Genomic DNA, 13,577 nt, shown 5'->3' on the forward strand with positions numbered 1-13,577 from the left:
GACCTCATAGCTTCCAAGCAACCCTCTTAAGCTATTAAATGGAATGTTATGTACCAAAGGTTTTCCAGGCTCAGTTCAAGAATTTTTCTTGAACAGGAGGTCTGAGCAGAGATGGGAAATGATGATCCCCATAACATTTTGCTCTGACCTGCAAGCTTGGAGACCCTTCTTCTATCTGAAATGAAAGATGTATTGAAGCCTGCATGGGTTTGGGGGGTCTGTTGCAGCTCCACTGTGTTCATTACTTTCTCTTTAGGCATGATAAAGAGGAGAATAACTGAAAACAGCAAAGAAGCAAATATATAAAGCAAAACAAAGACAAATCAGGCAAAAGAATAGGCCCATCAATGGCCCCAGTTTCATTAAATCAACTCAGACTCCGTTTGGACTATTTTCTTTCTCTCACTTTGCCTATGTTGCTTTGGGAAGGCGCCACTGCAGCATTGATATATTCCTTGTTTTAGATCATTTTAAGTCCCGGTGAAGAAGGCCTGGTCTGACTGGAGAGTGAGAACAGCTGTCCAAGAAGATATCTGAAGTTCTTTCACTGAAGTGTGGATTGGATGAGTGTACAATGAGGTGGATTGAGAACTGGCTCTAGGGCAGATCCCAGAGGGCCATAATCAGAATCACAGGGTCAGGTTGGGGTCCTGTCACTAGTGGTGTCCCACAAGGTTCAGTTTAACTTATTCATCAATGACTCTAATGAAGGGGCAGATGCCACCTCAGCAAGTGCAATAGGGCAAGAAGGAACAGATAAAAACTGATGCATGGGAAGTTCCACCTAAACATGCAGAAGAACTTCTTTCCTGTGCTCCAGGGTGAGAACTGAACAGATTGCCCAGAGGGATTGTAGAGTCTCCCTCACTGGAGATACTCAAGGATCATCTGGACACAGTCCTGTGCCATGTGCTCTGGGATGACCCTGCTGGAGCAGGGAGTTTGGGCCTGATGGCTGTGGTCCCTTCCAGCCTGATCCATTTTGTAATTCTGTGATTCTTTGCTATTGCTAAGGAGCTGGTTAGCTTGATTAGGACTGGATTGGATGTATTTATCTACTCTGTAATTTCATGGCTGAGCAACGTGCTAATGTGTTCAGCCTTGTTTTCAGAAGAGAAGACAGTAGTGCCCAAAAATAATCAGAACAATTAATGTGTGCTATGTTTCATTTATAGCATTGGAATAAAACCCAGGTATATCCTCAGGATTGGGTATTTTTGACAAGGAATCAGGTTAAGAAAAGGCTCCATGATCCCCGAGTCCATTTCACAGTAGACTCCAAAAAATGTACCTCATTATAAAATACACCTTCCCAAGGAATCACAAGACATGAGAAATCAAAAGAGAATTCCTAAAAGCAAAAGCTCTCCAGCAGAAAATCAATTTCAGCTACTTTCACCTTGCCCCAGGGAAAGCAGCAGAGACACTAAGTGGGGTGTGGGAAATGTCTCATACATCTTCCTGGAACTGCACAAGGCAGACCTCCAGACAGGAGCTTTACTTTCCAAGACAGCCCTGCTCTAATTAGGGACTTCTACAAAATTAGTATGTTGCAGTTCTAAACAGTTCTGGATGATTCCCATGTCAAATTTCTTTGGGTTTTGTTTTTTTTTTCCTTAAAAAAAAGTCTTTGTCCTTGTGCTAATTGACAGCCTTACAAAAGCAGGTGGACTGAGGGATGAAGGTCAAATTGAACTTAATGTGCTTAATAGGGCAAGGAAAAAAGTTTAGAAGAAAGTTACACACAAAAAAATGTTCTTTGTTGGTTTTGGTTTTTTTGGGGGGGGGTTGTTTTATTGTTTTTTTTTTCTGACTGTCATGCTTCCTTTTCAAAGGTCTTTGTGCACTTTTGGGTGTACCTTCAAAATTAAAAGAAAGCAATTGCCTTTAAATAAAATTAATAAAATTGTTATATTAAGGGCTTTTCTGTAACACAGATGTGTGAGATAGAAGTTAGCTTATAGACTCAACAATCTACGTTGGGTGAACATAAAATTAATGTTCTATATAGGAAAGTGCATCCTGCTCCTTTTTTCTAGAGGCAGACTGCTAGCTTAAAGCTCTGGCTGGTACCTATAATTCTCAGTATTTGGGCCATTCTGAGTATTGTTAAAGCTGGTCAACATGCCCTAAAAAATACATGTTCCCCCCTGAAAATGAAGACAGACTGATGTTTCTCAGTAAAAATGATTAATACAATTTGTGCATTCCAGCAGGAAGGCAAAAAACCTTTCCTTTTCAGGTCAGTATAAATCTCTGTGTCTTAAAGTTATTCCCCTGCTTCCAATCTTTCATTTCTTTACTTTCCTGTGGTTCAGACTCAGATTGGACTTTCTACACTGACATTAGCTGCCACAGTACAGCCTGAGAACAGCTGTGACAATTTACTTCCAAAGAGCAAAGGTGTCAGAAACTTCTTCCTTATAGATACAGCTTGTGGGATGGCAGCCAGCTTGAAAAATATAGAATTATAATAAATAAATAAAGAAAGAAAGGCAAATATGGAACTTTCCAGTTTGTCTTAGGTTTGTTTTTTTTTTTTTTTTTAGAATAATCTGTGAAAAGCTCCAAATCTTAAAAGCTTCATTCCCATGTGTGAGGAAGGCGACTGAATTTGTGAATTTTGCATGAGATGGGCATTTTATGGCTCTGGTCTGCTATAAAACACAATTTTAGGTTATCACATGGTAGAAAATCACTTTGGGCTTCACACTTCTGTCAGTCCATGTGTTTTGCTAGCTGGGCTCAGACTCTGCAGCAGATTCTCAGCAGTCAGTTGAAGCCACTGCAACACGCAGCACTGCAGCACTTTATCTCAGTCAGATCTGCATCCTAAACTCCCATGAAATGCAGTGGAAATACACTCTATTGAAAATTAACACCCCAACAGGACATATGTCATCCTTAAAGAGAATTATAGAATCATAGAATTACTGAAGAGAATCATAGGGTTGGAAAGGATCTTAAAAATCACCTAGTTCCAATCCCTCTGCCATGGCAGGGATGCTGCTCATTAAATCACATTGCTCAGGATCCATTAAACCCGGCCTTGACCACTTTCAGGGATGGAGCATCCACAATTTCTCTGTTCCAGGTCCTCAGCGCCCTCTAAGAAAAGAATTGCTTCCTAACATCTAATCTAAACCAGTCTTCTTTTAGTTTAAAACCTTGTCCTATCACTATCTTCCCAGATAAGAAGTCTCTCTCCCTCCTTGCAGCCTCCCTAAGGCACTGGAAGGCTGCAATGAGGTCTCCCCAGAGCCTTCCCTTCCCCAGGCTGAACATCCCCAGCTCCCTCAGCCTGTTCTTGTAGGAAAGGTGCTCTATTCCTCTGATCAGCTTTTTGGCCCTCCTCTGGACTCATTCTAGCAGGTTGACATCTTTCATGGGCTAAGGATCCCAGACCAGGTGGGGTCTCAAAAGCTCAATTCATCATTTACTGGAGTTTAAAACAGGGTCACCTGTGATGTTACACTGCTTGTCCTCCTGTGTGCTGGCCATAGTCCTTCACAGGACATCCAATATGCAGATTTGTAATGATTTCAGATCTACTGACCTGTCTGAGGTGGAAATGGCTTATTTCACTGTATAGCAAAGAAAAAGATATCACTTAATGCCTGAGGCTGCTCACAAACATTACTCTAGTATGGTTTTAGATGTCAGCCAGGGCAAACCACAGCTAGAGAGTGTGGAGAGTCCTGATGATGTGCCCTGGGTTGCAGGAGGTGCTGCATGCATACATATTGCTAAATCTGGGGGAAAAATTGACCTTGAAGCAGCAGAGAAGCTCGGCAGAGCAGGTGTATAAGGGGATTTTTTTCATATCATCTCACAAATCCACCCTGTATTCTCACCAGCTGTGCTCAATCTCTGATGCTCGGGAGGAAGGCGAGAGAAAGCCCCAGGACACCCTGTGCTAATTGTGGGGGGAAGGAACCTGCCTGAGTCCCAGAGCCAAAGCCCTGAAGGAGGAGACCTGATTATACTCTACTTTTCCTGCTGAGCTGCAGGGGTTAGGAGCACACACACAGGATGAGGACGGCTTCATCAGAATCTCCCTTCACAGCGGAGAGACAGGCTGCTCTCCTCCCCTTGCGAGTGTATTTGCACACAGCCGCAGCGGTTGTCCCATTATTTATGCCGTGAAAAAAAAAAAATAAATAAAAAATCCTAGCCTCTTCCTTGACTGGCGTTTGTTGGGTAAGCTCGTAGGTGCAAAACACCCTTCGCAATGTGCAATAACCTGTAAAGAGAGGCCAGCAGCCACCTCCCCTTGTCCTGGGCGTGGCGGGCTGTTGGAGGATGCTGCGGGATGCTGTGCGAGCGCCGCTCCGGCGGGACGCTCCCTGCATCTCAATGATGCCCGGGCTGTTCGCGCCGAGCCGGGCAGCGGCTCCCGCAGTTTCCATGGCGCTGCCATGGTGCGCTCTCCCCACACCTTCCCTTATCAGCATTTCCCACCCATCCTCCTCCCCGCAGCACGCTGCTTGCTCACCCCGAAAGGTCAGCCATTGTAATGATGATTTCGGCAGGGGGAGGCAGGGAGGCCGAGGGGTGAAAAGGTGAGCTCTGAGCAGCGCTGTGCGTGGGAACCGGGGGCTTGCCTTGCGCTCTACAATGAGAAATTAGAGAGCTTCCCCTCGTCACCCCCCTCTCACTTCCCAGGCCGGCCGAGTCAGATGCCCTGACGGAGTTAAAAAATGTTCGTGAGAAGTGGCTGGAGACCCGACTTTAAATCTTCAGCATCTCCTCGGCAATTGATGTGCCAGTGTGTGCAGGGGCGAAGGGACTGCCCCTGTCCGCAGAGGAAACTGATACAAACGCTTACAGGCACCTTTTTTGTTTCTCCATTTTCCTCCTGCCCCCTCCCAGTGCTCGTTTGCAGATGGAAAGAGACAGATTTTTCCTCCGACTTTCATCCAATTGACTGCCAGAGTAAAGCACTGCATCTCTTAACTGCCTTCCTTTCTTTCTTTCTATAGGACAGCTTTCCTGCACGTTTTGGAGGAGTCCATTTTGTCAATCAGCCCTGGTACATCCATGCCCTGTACACGCTAATCAAACCATTCCTCAAAGACAAGACAAGGAAAAGGGTAACTAGATGGGAGTGGGGGTGGGGAGGAACCTGCAGACCCGGATTTTCTGAGTAGCTGCCTGTTTTCTTTTCTAGTTGTTTTTTTTCCCCTCTCCATTTTCCATGTGGTATAAGAGAATTGCTGCTGTTATTAAAAATTAGAGTTTGGAATGGTCTGGATTGAATCAATAACTCAGCCAGGGACCAGAAATTTATCACTAACAAAGCATGGATACATTTCACTGGCACATGCTCAGGGGTAGAGAGAACTGGCAATGTAGAGGGACTATCAGGCCTGGCTGAAGTTGCTTGCAAGCAAGGGAAAATTCAGTTCAACTCTTTTTGCAGGAGTAAAAATTCATATTGCATTCCTTCAGCAGGGTGACAGTTTTCACATGGTGGTAACTCACTTGCTTCCACCAAAAGTACCCATGCCTGAAGGCTGTTTGCTCACACTGCAAAAGAGGCAGATCCTCTCCACTGAAACCCAAGTGAATTGGGGGTTCTGCAGTCATCCTAGCCATTTGCTCTCTGCAGTCTGTCAAACAACAGCTAAATAATCCCCCAGAATCCACCCTGAGGTGGGTCTGACTAGGCAAGAAAAGGGTAGGACCCACCTGAAAGCAAAGAGGGATTAGAGAACCAAGTGTCGCTGAAGCAGCACCGAGTGGTGACACAGCCTGATACCCCCCTGGAAGTGTCTGTGCTGGGGTACAGGGCTAGTGGCACCCTCAGATGCTGAAGTCCTGCTCTTTATGCCTGCTTTTAGTAAGCTCCACTGTCACCCTTTTCTTCTCACTGCTCTTCATGTAAGCCTCTATCCTCTTACAGTAGCAATAATCAGTCGTAATTCCTGACTTCTGCTTCTCCTGATCTGGTACTTAAGAAACTGAAATTGTCAAGTGCCAAAAGCAAGTGAATCAGAAGTGTTAGTAGTGCCAGCCTAATTCTTCAGCTGCCCACCCCGAATTAATCCCCCCTTTTCTGCCAACTGAGAGCTTTTGAAATTCCCACCTGAAACTGCAGAGTCAACTAATGACGCTCCAGACATCAATAGTGCTGCTATTGTACTTAATGAAGTAAGGAGTGGGTGACGACTTTGAACTTTTTCTTTTATTTGTTAAAGATCTTTCTTCACGGGAACAACCTGAACAGCCTCCACCAGCTAATACACCCCGAATGCCTGCCCTCTGAGTTTGGGGGGACTCTGCCTCCCTATGACATGGGGACGTGGGCTCGAACGCTGCTGGGTCCCGACTACAGCGATGAGAACGAGTACACCCACACCTCCTACAACGCCATGCACGTGAAGCACGCCTCCTCCAACCTGGAGAGGGAGGCCTCGCCCAAGCCCATGAAAAGGTTGGTACTGCCCTCGAAATCAGCTCTTTTTTGGCTCCCTGAACAGGTTAAATCTCACAGGAAGGGCTCATCTGGCTCAAAGGGAGGCAGTAATTTGGCAAACGTTGATGTTGACGAGCGCTTCACTCTGGGCTGTGCTCGTGGTGTGGTGGGAGAAAGGAAGTCTCAGTGGAACCGTAATTACTTGTCTGATTACTGTGCATGAAAATGAGGGGAAATTAATGAGCCCCTGCACAAAGCATTACAGAAAGTACATCAGGGTGAGGTGCTGGCCTGCACGGTGCAGTGCACCCAGTGCACTTCAGCACTGGTCCCAATTCCTTCTGCTCCTCTGCTGCTGCGGGCCGTTTGTTATCCATGAGGGATTTACCTCCTTGAAAAGCAGCTTTTGTACGATGAACACCACTGCCCTCTAAAGGGAAAAGGAGCTGGTCTCCTGCCTCTGCTTCTGTTTCCACTGGCTCTGCAAAGCCCTGCAAAGGCAGTTGCAGAGCTGCTCTTTACATGCTCTGATTTTAGTTCTAGTGATTGTGCATTCAGCTCTGAGTGCTCCAAATGACACCTCTGGAGTGTGTTGCCCTCAGTAGCTGGACTGATTGTGGGGATGGTGTCAGGAAGTCGGGTACCTGGCACAGAGCTATGGGTGATACGGCTGAGCCAGCACCAGCTGCAGTGAGCCATGGCCATGCAGGCTTCCCTGTGTGAGTGTAACATCTGCACTTGCCTCACCCCTGGCACCCCCTGCATGAAACTGCTTTCCCTGCAGTGATGCTTTCCTCGCTGCTGCCACTTGATGAGTGCCGTGCTCACAGGCACGGCGTCACTCTCCGTGACAGGGAGCGGCCATCATTTTGTCACAGCAGAATCAAAGCTGACAACACAGACAGGCCATAATGTCATGCAATTAATTTTGAAAGTCTTTCATCTTCAGAGGAAAAAAGAAATGCATTCTTGATTCACAGCTCCCTTCCAGGTCAGAGGGATGCCATGCAGCTGTGTCTGGAAACACTAACACTTATGACTGACTGCAAGAGCTCACAGCCACAAGACTTTCAGGGTGTGAGCCTGCAGCCTTGTCATGAAGTGAGGTGGCCACCTGCATTGTCAGCAGTTCTCACTCCTGACCACCAACTGAGGCTGGGAGCCAGCATGAGTTTACAAAGCCTGCCCCAGAGAGCTGAGTTTAAAACAATTTATTTTTAATAAATATTTCCAGTGAAATACACTGAATTATTTTAGAAAATACTAAATATTTCTTTATTAATAAATTATATCCCCATTTATGTAGGTTTATAGAAAGAAATCTGCCATTTTTTAAAGCTCCAAATATGTTGAGAGCTGTTCACAGGTAAATCTTTGCTGACGATCTGATCCTTGACTGCAAAGAAGGGAGGGTCTTATTTTGCCCTCAGGGGAGAGCCTCAGCTTGAAAATTAGTTCAGTGCCAGAAAACCCTGCCTTGAGGCAAAGCCTTCTTTTATAATCTGTTCACTAATAAAAAAGTGCACTAATACAAATGCAGGGAGGGGATGAATCTAATTTGTCATGTTGCCTCTGGGCAGACCAGATCTAACTTTTAGCCTAATTTCGTTACTCGGCGGTTAAGTCAGCCATCTGATCTTGCACCCCGTGGTCACTACTTGCTGTTAAAGGTGAAAAGTTCACAGCTCTAACAGATTTTCTCCTATGAGTATTTGCTTTGATTCTTCTTCTCCTGAAATTATGGTTTGGCCCAATCACAGGTAAAAGCCTATGTTTAGAAAGCATGATTTTGTGCTTTATTGGATTTTATTTTTTTATCAGATTTATATCTAAGGCATCTTAACAGGTCTCCAGACTTCTACCAGCATTACCTGTCTTTATATATCTCCCCTCCTTGCCTCTTTAGGTTCATATATCTCTAACACAATGTGAAACTCAGGCTATGACTGAGATGTCTGGATACTCCAGAGAGGTTTGCACTAGGCATAGGTGATCTTCTGACGTTATTCTTCATCTTAAATATAACTCCCTCACAATTTTTCTATCAATTCTTTCCCTTATTAAAACAATTTCTAGTTTTATTGAAAATATCTCCTCTGGTCCTCCTGGCATGCACTCTAAGGCAACATGTTAATTTTGTGGTTTTTTCTGATGAAATGATCAGTTTAACAAAAAATAAAGGTAAAGGTCACTGACTTTTTCTTCAGCAATCATGTTCCACAGAACAGGGCAAATATGCAAAGACTGGGCCTTCTTAGGTTTCTGCAATTTAAGGCTGAAAAGCCTGAACAATTACAGGACCTTTCTTTCCTCTCTGACTGCCCAGACATCCCTGCAGTTTGCCTGCCCTGTACCCAGCTGCAGGGCGGGGCATTGCTTGTGAGACTTTGGCTTTATGTGGGGGCAGAAATTGCAGTGGCTGTTCCCAGCTGTGGCACTGTCCCGCTCTGTGATGGGATGCAGAGCTGCAGCCCCTCCTGGCTCTGTAAAGCCACACAAGCCCATCCTTGCTAAGGCTGCCACTGGACCTGAGGAGTGTAAAAGCACCTGGAATCTTTGAGCTCAGTGCTGCTATAACAGCTGAGAGCTGTGACCACATAGATGTGTCCCTGTGAAATGAAATGCCCCCATTCTCTACACCTGGAGAGAAGCTCACCCTTGACACCTACTCCAAAAATAGTGTCTGGCAATTTAAGTAGCAGGGAGGCTGAGAAATCAAGGTAGGAATTATAGATTTGGAAGAAAATTGCCAGGAAATGGAATCAGAGAATGACTGACCAAAATAATGTAGTAGCCACGTAACCTATATTAGCAAATGAATGGAAGGAGGGCAAGGAGGCCATTTTCAAGATGTTCCTGAGACCAAGCTGAGAACTAAAATAAATCTCCAAATGCAGGCCAAGTAAAAAATGAAGCACTAAGCAGCAGTGAGAGGGGCTGAAGCTAGAGCAGGTACCTGCCTGTAGGTTGGCTTTAGGACTGACAGCAGTGCTTCGGCTCCTGTCACCATGGCAGGGACATGCAAACTGAAATAAATTCACCTGAGAACTCTGGGGATCATGAGGAAAGCAGAGAGCATAATTTTCCATCAAGAAGCTACAGAAGACAGTGGTTTGTTTAATTTCAGATAGCAAAGGTTGAAATGGATTTGAAGGGAATAAAATCTGGGGAGAGAGAAGAAGTATTTGAGAAAAAGGACCATTTAGGCATTAGGCATGAGATCAAATGGGTATAAGTTGATCAAAGTATACCTTGGCTGCAATTCAGGGTTGGTTTGCTAGCCATCAGAGGCCAGAAACAGTGTGCTAATATGACAGTCTGACTGATACAGGAGTGAAAGACTAATGTGAAGGGGCTACAGGAGATTAAACTTGCATAGCAAAGTCTCATTAGATCCCAACTTCTGCTCCATTTAACAGCAATGGAACCAGAACATTATCTTCTTCCCAGTCATAGGCAGGGGTGGTTTTCCCAGTGACTTGCACAAGATTTGTTCTCAAGAAAGAGTCCTTGTTGACTTCAGAAAATGGAGGTGTTGTAGATGGGGAAAGGATTTAAAATCCTCTTAGGGAAAGGCTGCCAATGACTCTAGTCAATGACATAATCTTGAAAATTTTGAGATTTGACAAGAGTCTACATTATGGAAATTCTTTAATCAAAACCATTGCATTTTTTCCACCAGTGGCCACACGAAGTCCCACTGGAGCAAAACCAAACCAGCGGAAATGGCATTCCCATCTGCAGTATTGTCTGGGATCCCAAGTACACCATGAACAGATGGGAAACAAAGCAAAACAGCTGATGACTCCACATAATGAGTCTTAATTACCAGGGGGGGAGCGTAGGGGGAGCAACAATAATAAAAATCCATTCAGAATGTATGTTTGTTAACATTCAGCTCAGTGAAGTCTGAAATGTGCAAGGTAGTAAACATGCAACCCAGCATTAATACAGCAAACTTAGTTTAATCTGAGAGCCTGGCTGCGTCCATCAGACAATTCTGGGGGCAGTAATGGCAACAGGCCCTTCCTCTATCTTGAGCCATCTCTTCTGAAGGGTCCACATCCATCCAGGAATCCTGTCACTCAAGAGTTTTGGGATTTCAGAGTCATGTAAATGGTGCAAAATTTGGAGCACAGGGAAGAGTATGACCTCCCTTTCAACTGTGGCCAAGTCTTCTGTGATCTCTGATGGTCAAAAAGGGGCCTTGAGTCAACAGGGAGCTCACACAAAAACAAAGCATTTGCCTGAGGCGTTCATGCTGGCTTTTGTTGATGAAGTGATGTTTTTAGGAGCAGCTGGAGGTTTTATTTGGGTGTGCAGTTTAACAAATAGTTATGGTGGATGGTTAAGCCTAGCAGTTAAAGAGTCAGAAACTGCTCTCAGCATATCACTGTGCCAATAGGGCACAATTTTTTTGCCCCATTCTCCCAACAGTAGGAGATCCAGGTCTGTAGCTATTTGGGTACCTAAAAGCAGTGGGTGAGCATCCCCAGGCGAAGGGATGGATTCAGCGTCTGGGGAAGATATGAAAGAGGTCTGTTCTTTGGAATTTTCTTTTTTCTCCAGCGTCACCCTTGCTCTTACACTGGGGTCCAGCAGCAACAAGTGCGCTGCAGCAGCACGTTCCCTCTCTTTGACTCACTTTTCTTTACAAGAACTGCCCTTCTTCAGCTGCATCTGGGTCACTTGATGTTTGAACTTGCTCTTCAGTCCAAGTGGTGAGGACTGTTCTCTGCCTTTGCTTGTTCCCTGCGCAGGCACCAAGCACAGCCTGGGAGCTGAATGTTCCTTCTCTGCCCTCCCAGGTATCAAAAGAGCACTAGCTTTTAACCTGCTGCCAGTGCAAACAGGTTTGAAAATTTAAAATTTCCTTGCAGAGAAAGAAAATTTTACCAAACAACTACATGTATATTCTGGCTAAACAACCTGGGTTGTTTAATCAAACTTATTTAATCAAAATATAATTAATTGTAACTTTATTCAAATTTGGGGTTAAAAATTATTTTTAGGACAACATGGGTTGCAAGAGCATTACTAGCACAGAGTCAAGCTTATCAGAGACTGTAAATTCAGAGGTAGGGTAAAACTTTTAAAGTAGAGCCAAGTACACTAATTATGAACATGTACAATCGGTGCATTATGTTTTTCTATGTAAAATAAAAACTTAAAGAATCATGGAACTGTAGAATAATTTAGGTTGGGAAAAATCTTTAAGATCACCAGGTCCAAGTTAATCCAAGTCCGCCATTAAGCCTTGTGCCTAAGCACCACATCTATACATCTTTTAAATAACTCCAGGGAATGGTGTCTCCACCACTTCCCTGGGAAGCCTGTTCCAATGTTTACAATCCCTTCAGTAAAGAAATCTTTTCCTAATATCTAATTTAAACCTCTCCTGGTAGAACTTGAGGCTGTTTCCTAGAGGACTTGAGCAATCAAAGACTCAATGGCCTGACTCACCAAAAGTCCCCATATTATGCATCTTGAAAATGCAGTGGAAAAGTCTGTTGGAATGCATGATGCTGAGTTACAGCATGTGGATTTTTATGTCCCAGATTAGAGTGAAAGGATTTTAAAGTACAGATGAGGGTTTAGCCATTATTGCCTCCTGATGTGTGTTTTCAAAAGCCCTGATATATTCAAATGAACTCACTGCTGAAACTAATTGCTGTTTCTCAGAAATGGGATCCTGCTTCCAGAAAGGATTTTACAACTGGTCCGCACTAATGCTGACTGGAACAGTTTTAGAACCAAAAGGGGCCGTTCATGGGGGTGACTTATGTAAGGTTTTTATTTATTCAGACTTGTTTCTCCATATGCCCAGCTGGGCTCTGCAAGGCAGACCTTTCTAGTTGTTATCCTTAGTGTGACCTTAATGTTCCTTGGCCATATGTTTCTGCTTTTATGGGTCATGTTTTATGCCGGTTCACAGTCAGCACCAATTTACTGCACAAGTAGTAAAATACCAGCAAATAAAAATCAGTATGAAAATGTGTGAACACTTCCCACTGCCCATGGATGGCAGCTGGGCTGCTCTGCTTGTAGCTGGGGTGCATTTCTACTTGTGTTGGGGCAAAAGGGAAAAACTTGTGCTAAAATAACTCTATAATACACAAGACCTATAACATAAAGCTTACATTCACTATTTTATTATAAATTATTTCAAACAAAGGAAAATTTCTGAATGCTTCTGCAGAAGTGCTTCCCCCATACACAGATGATGAATGAGACATGGATTGGTAGTAAAGAAGGTGTCCTAGGGACATGTATATTGTGTAATGTATGCATTATCTAGTAATATAGAGTTTAAAGTTATATATTCTCTTTAAAATTTATGGCTTTTAAACAGAATCCAGTTAATACATCAGAAAGAAGTGGAAAGCAGCCACTGTATCTGGCACATCAGCAGCTCCTAGGGACGCTACAGGGGAGATGTTGCAGAATATCCTCAGGAACCTGTAGTGAGAGAAGCCAAGTGAGTTGTGCAGCCACAGCTGAACCAAGGGCAGGAGGGATGGGCAGCTTGGTACTGGGGATGCCCTGGGATGAGGTAGGAAATCAGTTGCTCTCTGGGGGCATTGGCAGTGTGGGTTCATTCCATCTGTTTGCAGCACTCAATTCCCAGTGCATGGGTGCACAAACACAGGCTAGAGGTGAGAATGGCAGAACCAGTGCTGTTCAGGCTGCCTAAAATACTGTGCTGTAAATTATGTCTTCAACTGGCTATAAATTTGCCAAAAGTTTAGTAGTTTAGATTAGAGACGTGACACTTAATAAAACAAATGGTTTTACACTTGCTTATGTCTTTTGCTGTCCTGTGAAAAATCCTCCTACATCTGGCTGAGTTACAAGCCTTTGAAAGGGCAATTCACACATGCCCTGTAGAAACATATTTAATTTTAGCATTTAATGGCCCCGCAGATTGCCTCATGCTTTAGCTTAGCCTCCCAACATAAATAAACTTGTTCAGCTTGTGTTGATGGTTCAATGCCCACAATGTGCATCTCCTGCCTAGGCTGTGGGGTGTAGAGGGCTTTTGTAATTACAACTTTTACTTGTGATCACAATTGTCTCTGCACTAGGCCAATCCATGACATGGAGCCAGGATTTGGAAGACTGACACCTTTTGCTTGCAGAGCTTCATCCTCCCTGCTGT

At 44.3% G+C, this 13,577-nt stretch overlaps 1 protein-coding gene across 1 annotated transcript in view; it reads left to right on the plus strand.

The window, feature by feature from the left end:
• CLVS1 (clavesin 1) overlaps positions 1–13,577 on the plus strand; it is a 100,776-nt gene that overhangs the window by 74,898 nt on the left and 12,301 nt on the right. Inside the window, exons 4-5 of the mRNA XM_058019468.1 lie at positions 4,983–5,093; positions 6,201–6,436. Coding sequence (XP_057875451.1) covers positions 4,983–5,093; positions 6,201–6,436 — 347 coding nt within the window. The remainder of the gene's footprint in view (positions 1–4,982; positions 5,094–6,200; positions 6,437–13,577) is intronic.

The sequence above is a fragment of the Melospiza georgiana genome, chromosome 1 (genome assembly GCF_028018845.1).
Source record: "Melospiza georgiana isolate bMelGeo1 chromosome 1, bMelGeo1.pri, whole genome shotgun sequence".
Lineage (NCBI taxonomy): Eukaryota > Metazoa > Chordata > Aves > Passeriformes > Passerellidae > Melospiza > Melospiza georgiana.